This window comes from Phascolarctos cinereus, unplaced genomic scaffold (assembly GCF_003287225.1).
Source record: "Phascolarctos cinereus isolate Bilbo 61053 unplaced genomic scaffold, phaCin_HiC Scaffold_5;HRSCAF=322, whole genome shotgun sequence".
NCBI lineage: Eukaryota > Metazoa > Chordata > Mammalia > Diprotodontia > Phascolarctidae > Phascolarctos > Phascolarctos cinereus.
The window spans coordinates 101,971,005-101,990,292 of NW_027555958.1; the positions used below are offsets into that span (position 1 = coordinate 101,971,005).

Sequence of the window (19,288 nt, forward strand, 5' to 3'; positions counted from 1 at the left end):
GTGCCTTATTTCATTAATTTGGAATTCGTGTGTTTGTAGATGGAATTCTATCTGTGAGACAGAACATGAAGGCCAGTTTAGCTGGACTGTAGACATTTTATAAGTCTGGAAAAATACATTGAAGGCAGGTTGTGAAGAGCTTTGATCTTAAAGGTAATAGGGAGCCAGTAGAATTTGAGTAGGGGAGTGACATGGTCAGAACTTTGCTTTAAGCAAAAATCACTTTTGGTAGCTATGCAGAGGATGAATCGGAGAGGGAAGAGACTTGAGGCAGGGAGACCAATTAGGAGGCTATTAAAGTAGTGTAGGTGAGCCTAAAAATAGTACTAAGGGTCTGAACGAAGGTGGTGGCCTTGTAAGTAGGAGAAGGGGGACAGCAGCAGAGTGAAAGTGAGGAATTGAGAATGACAGCAAGTTTGCAAACACTGGTGACTGGAAGGTTAGTGTTGTACCCACAAAAGAAATAGAGAAGTTTGGAAGAGGGGTATGTTTGAGGAAGAGTTTTGCAACTCAGTTCATAAACCCAATCCATGCCTGCTGACTATGTCTGAAAACAAAAGGGTTACACTCTGACTCATTGGCTTAGAGCCAAGAGCCTGAACGAAGGAGGGGAGGGGTGGGAAATTTACCAACAGCTTTTGTGCAACTAATGTAAGTGCCTGAATCTCAGATTATGATTACTCCAGGACACTAACACCTGATACAAAAGGTGAAATCTTTCTTGTACACTGGTGAGGGAGAACAGAGTGGTAAATTGTTAGGCAATAATAGATGAAGATGGTAAAGATTGAGTATTTTCAGGGAGAAGGGTTGTAACCCATTTCCCCACCCTGTTTTGCTTGAATTGCTTGAACATGGGCCATCCCCTTTTCCCTACTTTGGAAACCACTGGTCTATATTGTTGTCCTTATTTTACTTACTTCAATATGCATTGATTCCTACAAATTTTTCTGTATTTCTCTTAATTCCTCTTATTTGTTGTTTCTTACAGCATAATAGTATTTCATTACATTTAGAGCCAGAAGGGAACTTAGAGATCATCTTGTCCAATCCTTTCATATTGTAGATGAAGAAACTGAGGCCCAGAGAGATTAAGTGACTTTCCCTAGGGGTAGGTAATACTCAACAGATGCAGGATTTGAACACAGGTTTACAAACTAGGGAGACTCTTTCCACTGTACCACGATGCCTCTCTTTGTTCGCTGCTCATTCCCCAATTGATCAGCACCTATTTTGTTCCCAATTTTTTGCTACTGCCAAAATCACCACAGGTCTTCCAACAAAAACTGAATGGTAACTTTATGGATATGTTGCAGACCAAATTCTTGTTCAGGTGAAGGGTCCCTAAAAAAAATTGAGATTCTGTGACTAGGATTTTCCAGGTTAGCCTTTAAAAAAAAAAAAGGAAAGTGCTTTAGAATCATCATAGAATATTAGAGCAAGAAGAAACCTTATAGATGTTAAAGTCTATCACTTTTTTTCTTCACAACCTCGTTCACTCCCGATGTCAGTGTAGAATGACCCCTTTGACCCTACTCCTCAATAGAAATTGTGTTCCTGCCAATCTTAACAGTTACCTCCTAAAAACCATGTATAGTAGCAACATATCAATCCTCATCCTCCTTCACCTTTCTGCAACATCTAACACCATTATAACCACATTCTTCTTAATTGAGACTTTTTCTTCCCTTATCTTCCTTAATACTGCTGTCCCCTAATTCTCTTTCTACTTCTGAAACCGCTCCTCTTTGTCTCTTTAGCTACTTCCTCTTTGTCCTCTGAGCCCCCAGTTATGGTCATTCCCCAAGACATATTCTTGGTCTCTCTCTTTCGGCAGTCTTATCAATTGCCATAGTTTCAATTATCCTACCAGGCAGATTATACCCAAATCTCCACCCCCAGCTAACTCAATTGCTCTGAGTTCTAGTCTCTCACTTCCAACCACCAGTTGTACTAGTAATACCTAAAACTTAACGTATCTGAAGTTGACCTCAATCATCCTTCCTTCAAAACCTGTTTCTTCTAACTTCTGTTCATGGCACCACATCATTGTCCTAGCCACTCAGCTGAAACCTGGTACATTCTTGAGTTCTCTAATTTTCCTCACCTCCCACCTCTAGTTAGTACCTATCAGTTGTACCTCTGAAATTTCTCTCTATCTTATCTCTCCCCTACTCCTTCCACCTTCTCCTCATTTCCACCCTTGCTGCTACCATTCTAGTCAGGTCCTTATCACTTCTCCAGTGGTCTACCTTGTCTCCAGTTTCTTACCTCTAATCCGTCTTCACTTCACTGATATAGTTTTCCTAATATAATCAGGTTGCTCACTGGTCAGAAACTTACATTGCCCATAACACTAAGACTAGAATTAGTAAATGTGAGTTTTAAAACTGTGATCTTGGACATCATACCCATCATCTTGTGAATAAAAGTTTCCTTAACTTGCCATTCAAAACTGTTCACAATATTTTATAACCTTTCTAGGTTTATTCCATAGTTCTCCCTTTCACACACTCTGCAGGGTAGCCAAATTGAAGTATGTTCTTCCTCAATTTTGTCCTGCCTTAACATTCCTAATGTTTGGAGGAACTATTTCCATCTTCCCTATCTCCTGTTTATTGACATTCTTCTATTTCAAGGTCCTTCTCAAGGACTACTACATCCATGTAGCCCTCGATAATTCCTGCTAGAAATGGCCGAGCATGTATGTAAAGCACTTTAAAAACTGCAGAGCTCTCTATAAATATGAGCTATTGTTACTAATAACAAATACTCTTACTTCTTTTATTCTGTCAGGGCACTCTGACCTTTTAAAGACAATTAATTATTTTCCGTGTTTTTTTCTGTATGTTTAATTATTCTGCTGAATTGTGAACTTGGTGGTCATGAAATATTTCATTTTTTTCATCTTTGCACCCTCATTGCCTGCTACAATGCCTTGCACATAATGGGTGCACAGCAAATGTTTTAAATATTTTTTAAATTTTTTTTTCATTTTATACATGAAGAAAATGTGACAAAGAAATGAAGAGATTCACTCAAGACTATAATAATTAGTATAATTATATGGTATAATAAAATAATAAAGCCAGTGATAGAATCCAGGTGTCCTGAATCCCAGTTTAGTGATTTTTTAAATTCGTTAAATATTTGTTTTGTGATAATGAGCAAATATTTTGCCATTTACAAAATGCTAACTCCTCTCCATAGAACCCTCTTTTATAATGGGGGAGAAATCTAACTGTTAAAACTATTTAATACAGCACTCTGACTTTGAAACATTCAGCACCTGTGATCCATCACCTCTTTATCAAGAAGGTAGTGTGTTTCCAGTATCAGTCATCTAGTCAGCTATTATTTATCAATAAATTTGTTCTGAGTTCCATTGTCTTCATTGATCTTTCTACCATCCCTTGCATGTATTCAGTAAAGTAAGTTCATCCCTTAGGTTCATTCTTTAGCTGTCAGGGCAGATATCAGGGTAAGCCATGGAAATCACCAGTACCTATGTTTGTCCTTTAAAAATAAAAAAATGCAAAAGAAATCTCATTACAATGAATATCAAGGGAAGTCACAAGAAAGAAAAGAAGCAATACCTCTAGAAGACAGGGAACATACACACATATGCTTTAATAAGAATGCATCAGCTAGCCATTGTGATATGCTGCTTTCTGACACTAGGTAAAACTGACTTCCTAACCATTGGAAGGACAGAGTGCCCCCATTTGGTTGCGCCATAACAACAGTTCTGCCTACATGAGATTTATTTCTTTATATTGAGTAAGTCATGAAATGATTGAGATTTTTCTTTGTTAAAAATAAGACATCAATTATTCATTCCCATTTTCCATGAGAATTTAGTCCTGTTTCCTTTTTGTTTTCATTTAGTTACCCTCCCATATTTCCATCTGTTTATATTTTTTCCCCATTTCATTTCCTGCCCTCTAAGGAAATTTTCCCAAATTGAAAACCTAAAATGCCTGTTTGGCTCTTTTAAAGGAAAGCAATTAATAATTACATCCTTTACTGTATTCTCGCAATCTCATTTTTCTACTATAAATGTTTAACTTAGTCTACTTTAAGATAGAGGGAAGGATAAGACCCAAAGCCATGCATTTTGTGAGGTCACACCTAGAGATACATATCTGTTGAAAGCTAGAACCTAAAAACTTTCTCATATACCATACTTAAATTGAACTACCACCAAGTTGAAACATATTTTATTACTTCCTGATATCTTCTGTGCAAATCGACCAGATTGTGATAATATAATGGGAGCTAAAGTTAGATATACATGTAGGTAGTAAGTATCAGTGTAATTGATAATGTTATCCATGTAGTACAGGTTGTACCAACTTAGGGCAGGTTTAAGCTTTAATAACTATAGAAGTATAAGTGCTATAAACCTACCAAAAATTTTTAGCAGTTATTTAAAATTTTTAAATATTTTTAAGTTTCTTATTATACTTCAACATAACCACCTTCTTGTGCTATACATCCCTCTAGTCAGTTTTTGAATTTTGTAAAAATTTTCATCAGCACCTGCTCAGTGACTAAAAGGATAGCATTTGTAATCGTAGCATTGAGATCACACAAAAAAAAGGTTTTGAGGCATGCATGATAATTTTGATGTGAGCCCACGAGAAGAAGTGTAATGGAGATAGATCAGCTGATCAAAGTGACCAAGCAAGAGGACCTCCTTTACTGATCTACCAGTCTGAGAACGTGGCATGCAGAAAATTAAATTGTAAAAAATATTTAGGTATTTTCCAGAATTCACAAAACTATAAGCATAAAAGAAATTTAAGTAATTAAACTTTCAAATAATGTTTTAGAAGTGTAGCCTTTGTATGTTCTGAAGTTATTAAAACTTAAAAGTATACTACAACTTTAAGGACACCTTCTATTTTCAGTTTGGTCTGTTGTTGGTAAGGGAAGGGCTTATACTAGGACCATAAAGTACTCTGTGAATCCTCAGAATATATCTGTCGAAGGCAAACTCTTACCTAATTGTCAAGCAAAGTTTTGAAGCAGTTTTCTCTAAATTGTGACCAACGGTATATGCTGCCTTAGCAAAGCTTTCACAGTCATCCCCCATTTCCCTTTTGTTTCTCCCTGCCCTAAACTTGTTTGTTTCCCTAGTATCTCTGCCTTTTACCTTCACTGCCATTTGTTTCTGATGTTGATGGATGGGAAAATCTTAGTAGAAAACGCCAGCTACTGTATTTCCTTCTTTCCCTGTGACAGTTTTCAGTCACTTAAAACTTTCTCTCCCAACCCATTGTAAGTCACATTTATGAATTTATAAATTTGCCAAGGTATACTTGGAACAGAAATAGAATGGGAAATTCATGCCCATTGATTAAGGACTGAAATGTATGTAGTAGGCCTTTAGAAAAAGAGTTCATTTGACTGTAGTAATGAAAAGGGAGAAAAGAGAAGAAAATAAAGCCAGCAAAAATGGCAGCTTATCTGCTACCAATAGATTAAAATTAGGAGTTCATGTGTGCTTGGTTTCTGATTTTAGGAAGATAGGAATTAATGGGATTAAGTTTTGAGGAAGAATGTTTCTACTAGTAGTAGTTCACCAGGAGGGAACAAAAAGAGCTAGAATTTGGGCAGGGGAGGGGTGGGGGGACACCATGCTTTGCCATGGACATATTAGTGATACATTTACTAAGCACTTTTGTGTCCCAGCAGTGTATACATACATATTCATACATAAGCACACCCTTAAAGTCAATTGTACCTGTCTCAATGGTGGGATGTTATAGTGTTTGTACATAAAATAAATAAAATGAAAAGTATGTATTCAAAATGTTGTTACTGTTGGAAATGCAAAATGTTCATAACTGTGAAGGTACATGCTAATTTGGAAATCAACTTTCTTAAGGAAAATCATTTGCTTTGCAGATTTAAAAAATGGATTTGGCCAACCATGGACTTATTCTGCTGCAACAGTTAAATGCTCAACGGGAGTTTGGTTTCCTGTGTGACTGCACAGTTGCTATTGGTGATGTTTACTTCAAGGCACACAAATCAGTCCTTGCTTCATTCTCCAATTACTTTAAGATGTTGTTTGTCCATCAGACCAGGTAAATAAAATGGTTGATAATAAATATGACCTTTAACCTTCTAATATCTACTACTCTTTTCTTTTAGTTCCAGCCTGGGTCTTATAGTCAGTCATTTCAATGAAATAATTACTGTGCTTCAACGTCTTGACCATCTTTAGTGACCATTGTGCTATTTTACAGTTCTGGATAGCTTCTATTATATGCTTTCTCTGCTCCCATCCTTAATTTGCAGAGCACTTCTGGGACACTTTTTATATACATACTCTTTTATCAGTTCTTAAAACTGTTAACAGATTTTATTACAGTTTCATGCTATTTTATCTCAAGTGGGCTTTTACAATTCCTTTTGCCAAAGGAATATGTTAATTTACCATATTCTTCATTTTAGGCACAAGCCTGCTAGAAAAATTTAATTTAATTTAACATTATTCTATATCCAGGCATTTCTAGCTTAGAGAGAGAAATGTTCAAAGTGGCATAGTTTACCTGGGTCAGCAGATATCTCTTTCCCCAAGATTTGAGGTAATGTATAGGAATCTTAAACAAGGAAAAGAAAATAATGTTAAAATACAGTTTCCTGTTAACATTCCAGAACAATAATCAATACTCAGTTTCTTACTTGACCACTTCCCTCAAAGGTATCCTCCCAATGGTCAGTATCACAATCCTTCAGGCTGCAGGATGGGCAAGGAGTTATTAAATGTTTCAACTTTAGTTTCTACCTTTAATCTATTTTCGTTAAGAAAGTCCTTTTGTCCTCAACCAATTTGGGAAGAGGGTAGGGGAGAGGTGAGAGAAAAGCAAGTCTAGAAGAGCTTTTAGGACAGAGAAATATTATTTCTTACTTAACTTACAAGGTTTCTTCTGAAATTTTGCTGAAGCAGTTATCACTTCATTCTCTTTTCTTTAATCTATTCTGTCAACTCCTAAGAATAAATGCTATTTAGGTCTGACCTGTCCTAAAAGGAATTTTCCTTGACATTTCTATTCCTTTGTGTTACTGCCTTCTCTTTCCTTTTATTGGCGTACTTGTACAAAGAATTGTCCTCTTCTCTGCCTCCATTTCCTTACTCCCCACCCTTCTCTTTCAGTCTAATTTCTGCCCCTGGGCCATCTCCAGTCGTCCTGATGAATATCTGGCCACTGGACCCAGATGGCTGTGGAGGACAAAGTGAGGCTGGTGACCTTGCACAGGCCGCCCTCACTCAAATCAAAGGCAATTGGAAGTCCTATCATCTCCCTGATGTCATGGTTCTCTTCAAGAACAAAGGACAAACACAACAACAGCAATTTCTGCCTTGACCACTCTGCTGAAACAGTTTCTTTGAAAGTTGTCACCACAATGGTATAATGGAAGGAGTGTGTGATAACTGAGTTAGAACACCTCAATCCAGTTGGTCCTTTGCCACCAACCAGAGTCTGTGACCCTGGATAAATCATTTCAGTTCCCCAAGCCAGCCAGGATGGCAAGGTCTGTCTTATTTATAAAGTCCTGAGTCCATCTCCTTGTCAGGTTTGGCAGAGGCTTTTTTTTTTTCAATCCTAAACCTCTCTGAAAATACTTGACATCGTTAATAAAACCCTGCTTCTAGAAACTCCTTCCTCGCTTTCCTTTTGGGACATGGTTGTTCTGCCCTTCCAACTGTTCCTCCTCTGTCTCCTTTGCTAGCTTTTTTTTTTAATATAAATTTATTTATTTTTAGTTTTCAACATTCACTTCCACAAGTTTTTGAGTTCCAAATTTTCACCCCATCTCCCCCCTCCCCCCACCCAAGATGGCATGCATTCTAAACATCCCTTCCCCTAGTCTGTCCTCCCTTCTATCTCTCTCCTCTTCTCTTATCGCCTTCCCCTTCTATTTTCCTGTAGGGCAGGATAGACTTCTGTACCCCATTTCCTATTTCTTATTTCCCAGTACCATGTGAAAACATTTTTTTTAAACATATTTTTTTTTCAAATTTTCTCTCTTCCTCCCTCCCCACCCACCCTCATTGAAAAGGCAAGCAACTCAATATACGTTGTACATGTGCAGTTATGCAAAATACTTCCATAGTAGACATGTGAAAAACTAACTCTATTTCCCTTAATCCTATCCTGCCCTCCCATTTATCCTATTCTTTCTTTTGACCCTGTCCCTCCTCAGAAGTACTTGCTTCTCATTGCCCCCTTTCCCAATCTGCTCTCCTGTCTATCATCCCCCTGCTCTCTTGTCCTCTTCTCCCCCTATTTTCCCATATGGTAAGACAGATTTCCTTACCCAACTGAATTTGTATGTTATTACCTCTGTAAGCCAAATCCTATGAGAATAAGATTCACTCATTCCTTCTCACCTTCCCCCATTTCCCCTCCACTGTAAGAGCATTTTCTTTTCTGTTTTTTTTGTGAGATAATTTAACCCATTCTACCCCTCCCTTTCTTCTTCTCCCAGTATAATCCTCTTTCATTCCTTAATTTTATTCTCCAGATATGACCCTTTAATCTTCAACTCACCCTGTGCCCTCTATCTGTCTATCTATCTATCTATACTATACATATATATTTTTTTCCTCAACTACCCTAATACTGACAAAGGTCTCATGAGTTATAAATATCATCTTTCCATGCAGGAATGTAAACAGTTCAATCTTAACAAGTCTCTTATGATTTCTATTTCCTGTTTACCTCTTCATGTTCCACTTGAGTCCTGTATTTGAAAGTCAAATTTTCTATTCAGCTCTGGTCTTTTCATCAGAATGCTTGAAAGTCCTCTATTTCACTGAATGACCATTTTTCCCCCTGAAGGATTATACTCAGTTTTGCTGGGTAGGTGATTCTTGGTTGTAATCCTATCTCCTTTGCCCTCCGGAATATTATATTCCATGCCCTGCGGTCCTTTAATGTAGAAGCTGCTAAATCTTGTGTTATCCTGATTGTGTTTCCACAGTACTTGAATTGTTTCCTTCTGGCAGCTTGTAATATTTTCTCCTTGACCTGGGAACTCTGGAATTTGGCTACAATATTCCTAGGAGTTTTCCTTTGGGGATCTCTTTCAGGAGGAGATCTGTGGATTCTTTCAATTTCTATTTTGCCCTCTGGTTCTAATATCAGGGCAGTTTTCCTTGATAATTTCTTGAAAGATGATGTCTAGGCTCTTTTTTTGATCATGGCTTTCAGATAGTCCAATAATTTTTAAATTCTCTCTCCTGGATCTATTTTCCAGGTCAGTTGTTTTTCCAATGAGATATTTCACATTGTTTTCTAATTTTTCATTCTTTTGGATTTGTTTACTGTGTCTGATTTCTCATAAAGTCACTATCTTCCAATTGCTCTATTCTAATTTTTAAGGAAGTATTTTCTTCAGTAATCTTTTGGACTTCCTTTTCCATTTGGCCAATTTTTCTTTTTAGGGCATTCTTCTCCTCATTGGCTTTTTGGACCTCTTTTGCCATTTGGGTTAGGCTATTTTTTAAGGTGTTATTTTCTTCAGTATTTTTTTGGGTCTCCTTTAGCAAGCTGTTGACTTGTTTTTTGTTTTCTTGCATCACTCTCAGTTTTTCCTCTACTTCCCTTACTTGCTTCTCAAATCCCTTTTGAGCTCTTCCAAGGCCTGGGACTGATTCATATTTTTTCTTGGAGGCTTTGGATGTAGGAGCTTTGACTTTGTTGTCTTCTTCTGGTTGTATATTTTGATCTTCTTTTTCACCAAAGTAAGATAATATAGTCTGACTCTTTTTGCTCTGCTTGCTCATGATCCCGGCCAATTACTTGAGTTTTAAACTCTTTGTTAAGGTATGAATCTGCTTCCAGTGTGGAGAATGTAGTGTCCCAAGCTTCAGGGGTTTGTACAGCTGTTTTCAGAGATACTTGTAGGGACCTGTAAATTTTCAGTTCTTCCAAGGTGGTATGATAAGGGGGGAGGTTTTTACTCCTTTCCTGGCCTGTGACCACAAGTATTCCTTTCTGTCCTGTAACTGTGAGGAAGGGTTCCTCTCCACAGCCATTCCAAGCTCTACCACGCCAGTGTTCCTCCTCACCCCAGCACCGCCGCCGCCCAGAACTGTGGTCCAGATCCAAACACAGGCAAAGCAAGAGATTCCTGCCTCAGCACTGGCAAAGAGATCCCTGCAATCCCTCTCTGATCAGCCACTGGATTCCCCCTCAGTCTGTGGGCTGGAAGCTTGGGAAGCAGCTGCCCCCGCCCCCTCCCCCCTCCCGGCCACGCTCTTGGGGAATGGAGCTGAGACCCCGCCTTCCTTTCTCAGGCACCAACAGAAACAGACTTTTCCCACTGACCTTCTAAATTGTCTTTGGCATTGGTGGATTGAGGAGTCTGGAAACCTCCACAGCTGCCCGAGATTCAGTCCTCTGAGGCCTGCTCCAGGTTTGCTGTGGCCTGCGCACCCACGGCCGTGCTGCACTCCCAGCCCATCGCGATACACCTTTCTGATCAATCATCCAGGTTGTCTTGGGCTGGAAATTTGTTTCACTCTGTCTTTTTGTGGGTTCTGCTGCTTCAGAATTTGTTTAGAGCCATTTTTGGAGGGGTTTGGAGGAGAGCTCAAGCAAGTTACTGCTTTCACTCTGCCATCTTGGCTCCACCCCCCCTTGCTAGCTTTTCTTCTTCCTAGTATAAAATGTAAGCATTTCTTAAGATTCTGCACTCAGCCATCTTACTCTTCTCTACATTATGTTCCTTCTTAATCTTACTTACTCAGTGGCTTTAATTATCATGTCTGTTAATTAAAGTCATCATGCTGATGACTCAAATTCCTTCTAGTCCTGTTCTGTCTTTAAAACCTTGATCCTATAGTTCTAATATTCATACATTTCCATTTGGATATCCCACTATCACCAGATCACTGCATGTCAGATACCTTAGTCCCACCCCCATACCTTAAAATAATTCTTCGATATGTCTAGCAAATACTCCCCAAGACTCCGTATGTCTAAAACTAAACTCACTCTTTTAACCCCTTAAACTTTAGTTTCTTTTTTGGACTTCTATGTTTTTGTTAATTTTATCATTCTCCTACTTAGCCAGGTTCAGATTCTCTGGATTTTCTCTGACAGTTTCTTCTCCCTAGCACTCTACCATCTCATGTCAAATACTGTCAAAATGACCAGAAAGATATTTATCCCATCCTTTCCATTCCTAATAATACCATCATAGTTCAGACCTCTATTATGTCATAGATGAACTTCTGTAATGACTTCCTGTTGCATCTTCTTGGCTCTACTATGTTCTTCTCCAAACCATTCTATGTACACCTACCAAATTAATCTTCCTAAAGCAGTGATTTGTTCAAATCAGTCTTTTCTCAAAAACCTACAGTGCTTCCAGTTGCTTACTGAATGAAATCGATATTCAACCTAGCATTCAAGGCCCTCCATGATTTGACCCCAGCCTACCTTACTGTACACATACATGCTATTCACTACTCCGTGATCTCTGCACATTCTTTCATTTTCTCATCTCTAGTTTTGTTCCTGCTGTTACCATAATCTGTAATGTCCATACTACCCACACACATCTCATGGCAAAATTCTACACGCCCTCCAAAGCTCATCTTAAATACTATATCTTTTCATCATCCACATTTCCAAAAATAGTACCTTGCATATAGTTGGCACTTCATGAATTAATGAATTATAGAATTAATAGCACTGAATGGTTTATTTTAACCTGACACATTAAAAATGTTTATTCTGTTTATATGTTTTATTGATTTTATAAATACTTTGGAATATATTCATTTAATACAAATTAATGAACTAAATTAAGATGTTGCTATAAACAACATGGATTTTTATTTTGAATTTTTAATAACAGTATAAGAGTGGGTTCCAGTTGGTGACAAGTGTAAGGAATATCTATGGACTGATTGCTGGTAAAGCATTTAAACTATAGGGTATTACATAAATACTTAGTAAACATTATACCAGTATCCAAAATATTTATTTCAATAGAGTCATGGGTTTTAATATATTACAGTTAGCCAGAAAGTTTAATTTGAACACAATCAGAATTGTAGCTAATGCCTTTCCTACCTCTCCACAATTGCATTAGAAATTAATGATAATCAAGAGTGACAGAAATGTAAGGCCAATGGCTGCTTTAAAAACAAACAACCTCCTCCCCCCAAAAAAAACATAATTCACCCAGATAAATGATAATAATCCACTAAATTTAACTGATCATGTGAGAAAAATACTGAGATTGAAACAGCACTTGCTTCCAATTTATCTGGTAGGCTTATGTCTTTATATTACCACTAGATGTCTCTGGTCTTGTGTAAAAGTTAAAGTGAACTTGCCCAGTGAGTACCACCTTTCTTTGGGGCTGTCAAGAGGGCAACAAGAAAAGGAAACTGTGTATTCAGCACATCCCAATGATAAAATCTAATATTTAGCAGTTATACTTTTTCGTTCTTTAAAGTCATTCTTTATTTTTAATAAGGTCAAGGAAGCAACTGAGCTAAAACGAGAAGTTACTTTGAAAATTTACAGAGTTTTCATCTCTGTCAGTAACTTCAAATCGTATTGGTTTTCATTCTAGTCAAAAGATTCTTATGAGATAGTAAGCTAAAAGCCAAACCACAACATATATAGAGAAACTACAGACAAGTCTGCCTTTGGGTTTTTTAACTTTTCTAGACCATCTGAGATACAGTTGGAAGTTGCCAGAATCTAGCCTGTGGTGCAGTAGGTAATTAAGGTAACTTGACACATTTGGAATGAAAGGAATGGAGGGTAAAGATATATTATAGTTGGGACATTAGGCACAGGCTTTGTTTCTTAATTCTGTTTCCCAGCTTTCAGAAGAATATAAAACCTCTATTTACAGAAGATATAAGTTTGAGATTGATAATTTACATTATAAAAAATAGCCTTCACAATATATGTAAAACCATATCAGAGTTCTTTGAATTCTTCTAGAGCATTTAAAGTAGTCTTATTACATACATCTTTTTTTTTTTTTGCCTAGGCAGTGGGGTTAAGTGATTTGCCCAGGGTCATACAGCTAGTAAGTGTTATGTGTCTGAGGCCAGATTCAGGTCCTCCTGAATCCAAGACCAATCCTCTTTTCACTTCGACACCTAGCTGCCCCTACATACATCTTTCTAGGAACAGACAAGGCAGCATGATATAGTAGATAAAGAGCTAGCTTAGTGTCAGGAAGACCTGGGTTCAAATCCACTTCATATGCTTTCTAACTTTGTGACCATAGGCAGGTAGATTCAGGAGCCTCTAACATCCCTTCCCACTCTAAAATGTATGAGCCTATATAGGTCACATAAAAGGAGGAACACCTGTAGGTTATTCTAATTTTTAAGGTGAGAAAATAGAAACAAAGAAAGATTTCATGACGTTACAGCTATACTATTCTGTGTCCTCTTAAAGAAAAAATTAGTAGAAAAATGTTTAAATATTGCTATTTTTATTGTCAGAGTAACTGCTTTTACTTTTACATATCTTTCTTCATATTTCATCTTAAGATAACTTCAATAAATTTTCCTATACCACAGACATATCTAGTTTAACTCAGCATTTTTATCTTCTGGTCAAATGATAAGTTTAGCATATAAACATGCATATTAGTATCTTTTAACATTAAAAATGTTTTAAATGTCTATAAATGAATGGATAGCAAAAATATTTATGAAGAATAGTGTAGTAGAAAGAATACTGGATTGTGAGTTGGGAATCTTGGTCTCTGGTTTCAATTAACTGACCAAGTGATGTTGGGTAAATTACTTAACCACTTTGAATGTCATTTTTCTCATTTGTAAAATATAAGTGTTGAACTAGATGACCTGTAAGAGCCCTCTACAAACAAAATTCTGAAAGCAGAGATTACATGCACTTTGTAATCTGTTTTTATTATAGAACATTTTATAATTACAAAGTACATATAAATTAATAACCAGTAGTATTTATATAATGCTTTAAGACTTGCAGATCTCCAACTAAAAGCATGTATAATAGCTTTGTCTATTTAAAACACGTATATTTTCTTTCAAAATTGGTATGAAAACTAAAGCTGGGTCTTAGGACCCACTCAATTACTTCTATCTGCCCAGTATATTTCTGATATATAGTAGCATCTAGACCAGCCACTAGAAAAAAGATCAGAATCTGAGTTAAAAGGAATGACAAAGAACCACCTAATCCCATGTATATTTGAGTAGGAACTACTTATCTCAAGCACCTTTCCAGCTCTAAATCTGTGATCCTGCAATCACTAACAAGTGGTCATCTAGCCTGTCCACCACCCCATCAGGCCTCCCACTTTACTCTTGGTAGGTATCATTATTTGGAGGTTTTTTCCTTATCTCAGACATCTTAAATCCACCTCCAAGCAATGTTTACTTTGTCTTCAAGCAGAACAAATCTAATTCTCCTGACCATGTACTGGAGGACAGCTGTCATGGGCCTGGTTGCTGCCTCCCCACTTGGGTGATACAACTTTGGGCAAGTAATTTAACCTCTCTGGGCCTCAGCTTCCTTATCTAAAGCCATAGAAATGTAGACTCCAGAGAGATGGTAACTAACTTAGAGTTACATGGTTTTGGTTGGTAACAGAATTGGGAGCAGAACTCAGATTTCCTAACTTAGAGTCCAATATTCTTTCTACTATATAATTTTCATCTTTAATTCAATGCCTTTCAAATGAGAATAGGAATTCCTAGTCTACCTATTTCACATATTGTGAGGCACAGAATTATATTGTGTGTGTGCTTTGAAAAGTATGAAAATATTAAAATATGTAAGATTATAAAATAACCCCTTACACAGGGTGGCCCAAAGGTCTTAGTGCAGCTTTAAGCTATTACAGCTTTTAAGTTCAACAAGTTTTAATAGCTTAAAGCTACACTAAGACTTCTGGGTCACCCTGTATTTATCCCACCTCTTGTCCAATGAAACATTTTTTGCTTTTCTCTTTCAGTGAGTGTGTCCGTTTGAAACCAACTGACATACAGCCTGATATTTTCAGCTATCTTTTGCATTTGATGTATACTGGGGAAGATGGCACCTCAGCTTATTGACCCAGTTCGACTAGAACAGGGGATAAAGTTTCTTCATGCCTACCCACTAATTCAGGAGGCCAGCCTGGCCAGCCAAGGAGCCTTTTCGCATCCGGACCAAGTTTTTCCATTAGCCTCTTCATTATATGGGATCCAAATTGCAGATCATCAAGTAAGGCAAGCCAACAAGATTACCTCAGCAACTGACAAACTTGGGCGGGAACCAAGACCACAAACTTCCAGAATGAGCCAAGAACAGATATCCGAGGGATCACAACTTCCTCAGTTAAATTCAAATCTGACACAAGTCAGTCGGACAAATATGACCCCCTCTGACCCATTACAGTCTTCACTGTCTCCAGAACTTGTTTCCACACCTGTTCCTCCCCCTCCACCAGGGGAGGAAACAAACATGGAAGCATCTTCTTCAGACGAGCAACCTGCATCCCTTACAATAGCCCATGTCAAGCCAAGCATCATGAAAAGGAATGGAAGCTTTCCAAAATACTATGCCTGTCACCTGTGTGGGCGTCGGTTTACTCTTCGTAATAGCTTACGCGAGCACCTCCAAATTCATACAGGAGTACCATTTACATCAAATCAGCCTGGAGAAAGTAGTGTTTCCCTCTCTCTCTGTAGCAATGCTGTTGAACTAGGAAAAGATGCCATGGAAGTGCCAGAAGCAGGCATGATAAGTGACAGTGAGCTTCAGCATATTTCTGATTCTCCAATCATTGATGGACAACAGCAGTCAGAAACTCCACCGCCATCAGACATTGCAGACATTGACAACTTGGAGCAGGCAGACCAAGAAAGGGAAGTGAAAAGACGGAAATATGAATGCACAATATGTGGGCGTAAATTTATTCAGAAAAGTCACTGGAGGGAGCATATGTACATACACACTGGCAAGCCTTTCAAATGCAGCACTTGTGACAAAAGCTTCTGCAGAGCCAATCAGGCCGCCAGACACGTGTGTCTAAACCAGAGCATAGACACTTACACAATGGTGGACAAACAGACTCTGGAACTCTGTACCTTTGAGGAAGGTAGTCAGATGGACAACATGTTGGTACATGCCAACAAGCCCTACAAATGCAATTTGTGTGACAAAACTTTTTCAACGCCTAATGAGGTGGTTAAGCATTCATGCCAAAACCAAAACTCTGATGTTTTTGCCCTTGATGAAGGGAGATCTATCCTCCTGGGCAGTGGGGACTCAGAAGTTACAGAGCCTGATCACTCAGTGTTAGCTTCCATCAAAAAAGAGCAAGAAACAGTGTTATTAGACTAAATGTGTTACTTCACATTTTTCATTTTTTACCAAGACTCTACTTTCCCTTCCCAAACCAAAACTACAAATAAAGTTCACCGAGGCATGACAGAAACAGTTCCTCTCCCCTTATCTCCTTTTCCCTCACGTTCCCTCACGTTTCTCAACCCTTGCTCCCTCTGAAAAAAAGGCTTTGTGCATTAGAACCTGGAATACGTCAATTTTAATACAAAGAAGTGTTGGACAGATAATGGTTAGTAGTGCTTACAAATTCAAGAAATAGATTTTGAGAAATGTTAGATTATTTTAAAAGAATACTTGCATTTAATGAAGGGTACATAAAAATTCAATTTGGTAAGCTAAAATTGTACAATTATGACTTTCTCTGACTAATAAGGCTTCCTTTTTGAAAATAACAGTTGCAAACATACCAAGACAGCTGTGTACTATTTAAAATCTAAGTGGTGTGGGAAAACTTCAGACCCAAGACATTTTTATAGTACTTAATTTTCCTCAAGGTGTCTTATTTCAGGTTGCATCATTGAGATTATGTCCATTCAAGAAAATCATTATTTACAGCATCTCCTTCAACAACAACAAAATTGAAAGAGAAAATAATAATGTGATGGCAATCTTTTCTTTTTTAACATGTTGGATAAAATGTGGAAAGTTTGTGAGTATGTGTGTTTCTGAGAGAGACTTGTATGTGTGTTTGATATAAACAGGTAAATAAATGCACACGCCTTATCTTATTGTATCTAACTCCAAGTTGAGCCAAAAAAAACTTGATTTGAGATAAAAATCTAAGAGTACTTTTTAAAAAATAAATTAGTTATATGTTTTTAAAAATCAGATTTAAAAGTACTATCCCAGAATTTTATTATCTTTCTGAACAGCAAATGACATGGAAGTAAAGAAAATGTCATGTCTTCACATCTTGTTCCAGTGCTGTTCCAGCGGTTACCCATACTGAATTCATTTATGCCATTAAGTTACATTCCTTTATAGTGCTAGAAATGCAAAAGGGAGAAAAAAGACTTTTTATTCTGGAATACTCACCTTTTCTGAAGAAGATATAAATAGAATATGGTAACTACCATGCAATTACTCCACAGTCAAGATCTTGTCAATATTGGATTTAAACATCAAAATGGAATACAGAAAGATGGGTGAATGGCTGCACCTGCTTTTTGGGATAAGCATTTGGCATTGATGTTCATTATCAAGTTGTGGTTTTTTGGGGTTTTTTGTTTTTTTAAATTTTGTGCCTGAAATTCTCATTGGCTTCAAAAATAGTAAATAACATCCATTATTCCCTTAGGCCAATAATAGGAATGGCTCAGGGGACAAAGTAGGAACCAAAAATGACAGAAATAAAGTGGGGAGGGGGAGAGGAATAGCATCTAATAGCTCTGCTCTGTGTATATGTTTAAAACTGAATATCCCATCATCATTCATGTATAGTTGAGTTCTCAGATTTGTAAGTTTTTATACATCATTTCATTGAATAAAGATTTAATTAAATGGAATGTTATGTATAGCTAGTTCTTTAAAGGCATTTGATAGGGGGAAAAACTGACCGTGAATATCAGAGTTGAAACTTCAGTTTCTTCATATACAAAATGGAGATAATACCTGCTCTGCCTACCTCACAGGGTTGTTGTGAGGACCAACTAAGATAAATGTTATGGTAAAGCCCTTTAGAATCTGTAAATTGTCAAACTGCAAATGGTGGGTATATCAGAGAGGAGGACATTTACTTGTCTTGCAGTTTTAATGACCAGTTTCACAGATTCCCAACTCCAGTACCTCTATGATGTAGCAAATAGCATTGATTCATTGGGGGAAAACAGCGTCAGTCCTTGTTATTCCCTTCCACTTGGCACCGCATGCAGATTAAATGAAAGGTTGGCCCTGCCAGTTGAGAAGAACCGAAAGTTGAGTGGTCATAAAAAGCTAACGTTTAGCCTGAGATGTGTGTAAAGGCAAGGGTTTGAGTATTTTAGCAGCTGTGGTGGTCCAATGTCTCAGTTAAATCACTGCACGATTCCAGTCACCTGGTTTTAAAAATTGGGGATGTGACAGAGTGAGGGGAAGAATAATTCCCAGTTTGTGCTGTTCTCTTTGGGCAGTTTCACTGAAGTTGGGAAATTTGGCAATTTTTTATTTGTGGTAGAGCATTGAAATTGCTGTCTTTTAAATTTTTTTAATGGGTGCTTTCTCCAGGCCCTTATATTCATTGGTTAATTGGCCATAAGTTTACCTGATAGTTTCACCTATGCATGAATCAAGACAGATAAGTCACCTATGCTATTTGTGTTTGAAAATGGTTGTCACTTAGTCTCCTTCAGCCTCAATTTCATCACATCTGGTAAACTGTGGTCGAACTGAAGATGATCTAAGATCCCTTCCAATCCTAAAATGCCTTGCCCTACCTTATAGTTAACTAGTTTTATTGGAAGTGTTTTGAAAAGTACAAAAGCACAATATAAATGTAATCAGTTTTTTAATCCCGAATTATTGAAGCCTGAATTCTGAAATATAAAACAATTTAGGGGATAATTAAACTGCCCCCCCCCAAAAATCCCTTTAGAAGAGGAATCAGTGAAGACATCCTCTATAAAAGATTTGCCCAGTATTTACTGGCAGGTTTATTGCTTTACAGATCCCTAATCTTTCCCCTTCACCCATACCATTTAATTCACCCCAGTTTTGGAGGCTCATTACAAGTCTTAGGCCAGTTAAGAGCAAATGAAAATTAAGATAAAGCATCTTTCAAATTAAGTCAACAGGACTCATTTAAAATGGAAGATATTACATCCAACTTGCTACTAAGGACTGCTAAAATGAGGTCCATCTGTGTATGTGCTTTTATCTCATTGGGTGATGAAGTTGACATGCAATTAGACATCAGACATAGCTACTCTTTGGCA

At 37.5% G+C, this 19,288-nt stretch overlaps 1 protein-coding gene across 1 annotated transcript in view; it reads left to right on the forward strand.

The window, feature by feature from the left end:
• Window positions 1-17,884, forward strand: part of ZBTB2 (zinc finger and BTB domain containing 2) — a 28,886-nt gene extending 11,002 nt beyond the window's left edge. The window contains 3 exon segments of the mRNA XM_020986604.2: window positions 5,914-6,095; window positions 15,004-15,076; window positions 15,078-17,884. Of these exon segments, the coding sequence (XP_020842263.1) occupies window positions 5,923-6,095; window positions 15,004-15,076; window positions 15,078-16,376 (1,545 nt within the window). The 5' untranslated portion in view covers window positions 5,914-5,922 and the 3' untranslated portion in view covers window positions 16,377-17,884.
• Window positions 17,885-19,288: the final 1,404 nt, after the last annotated feature.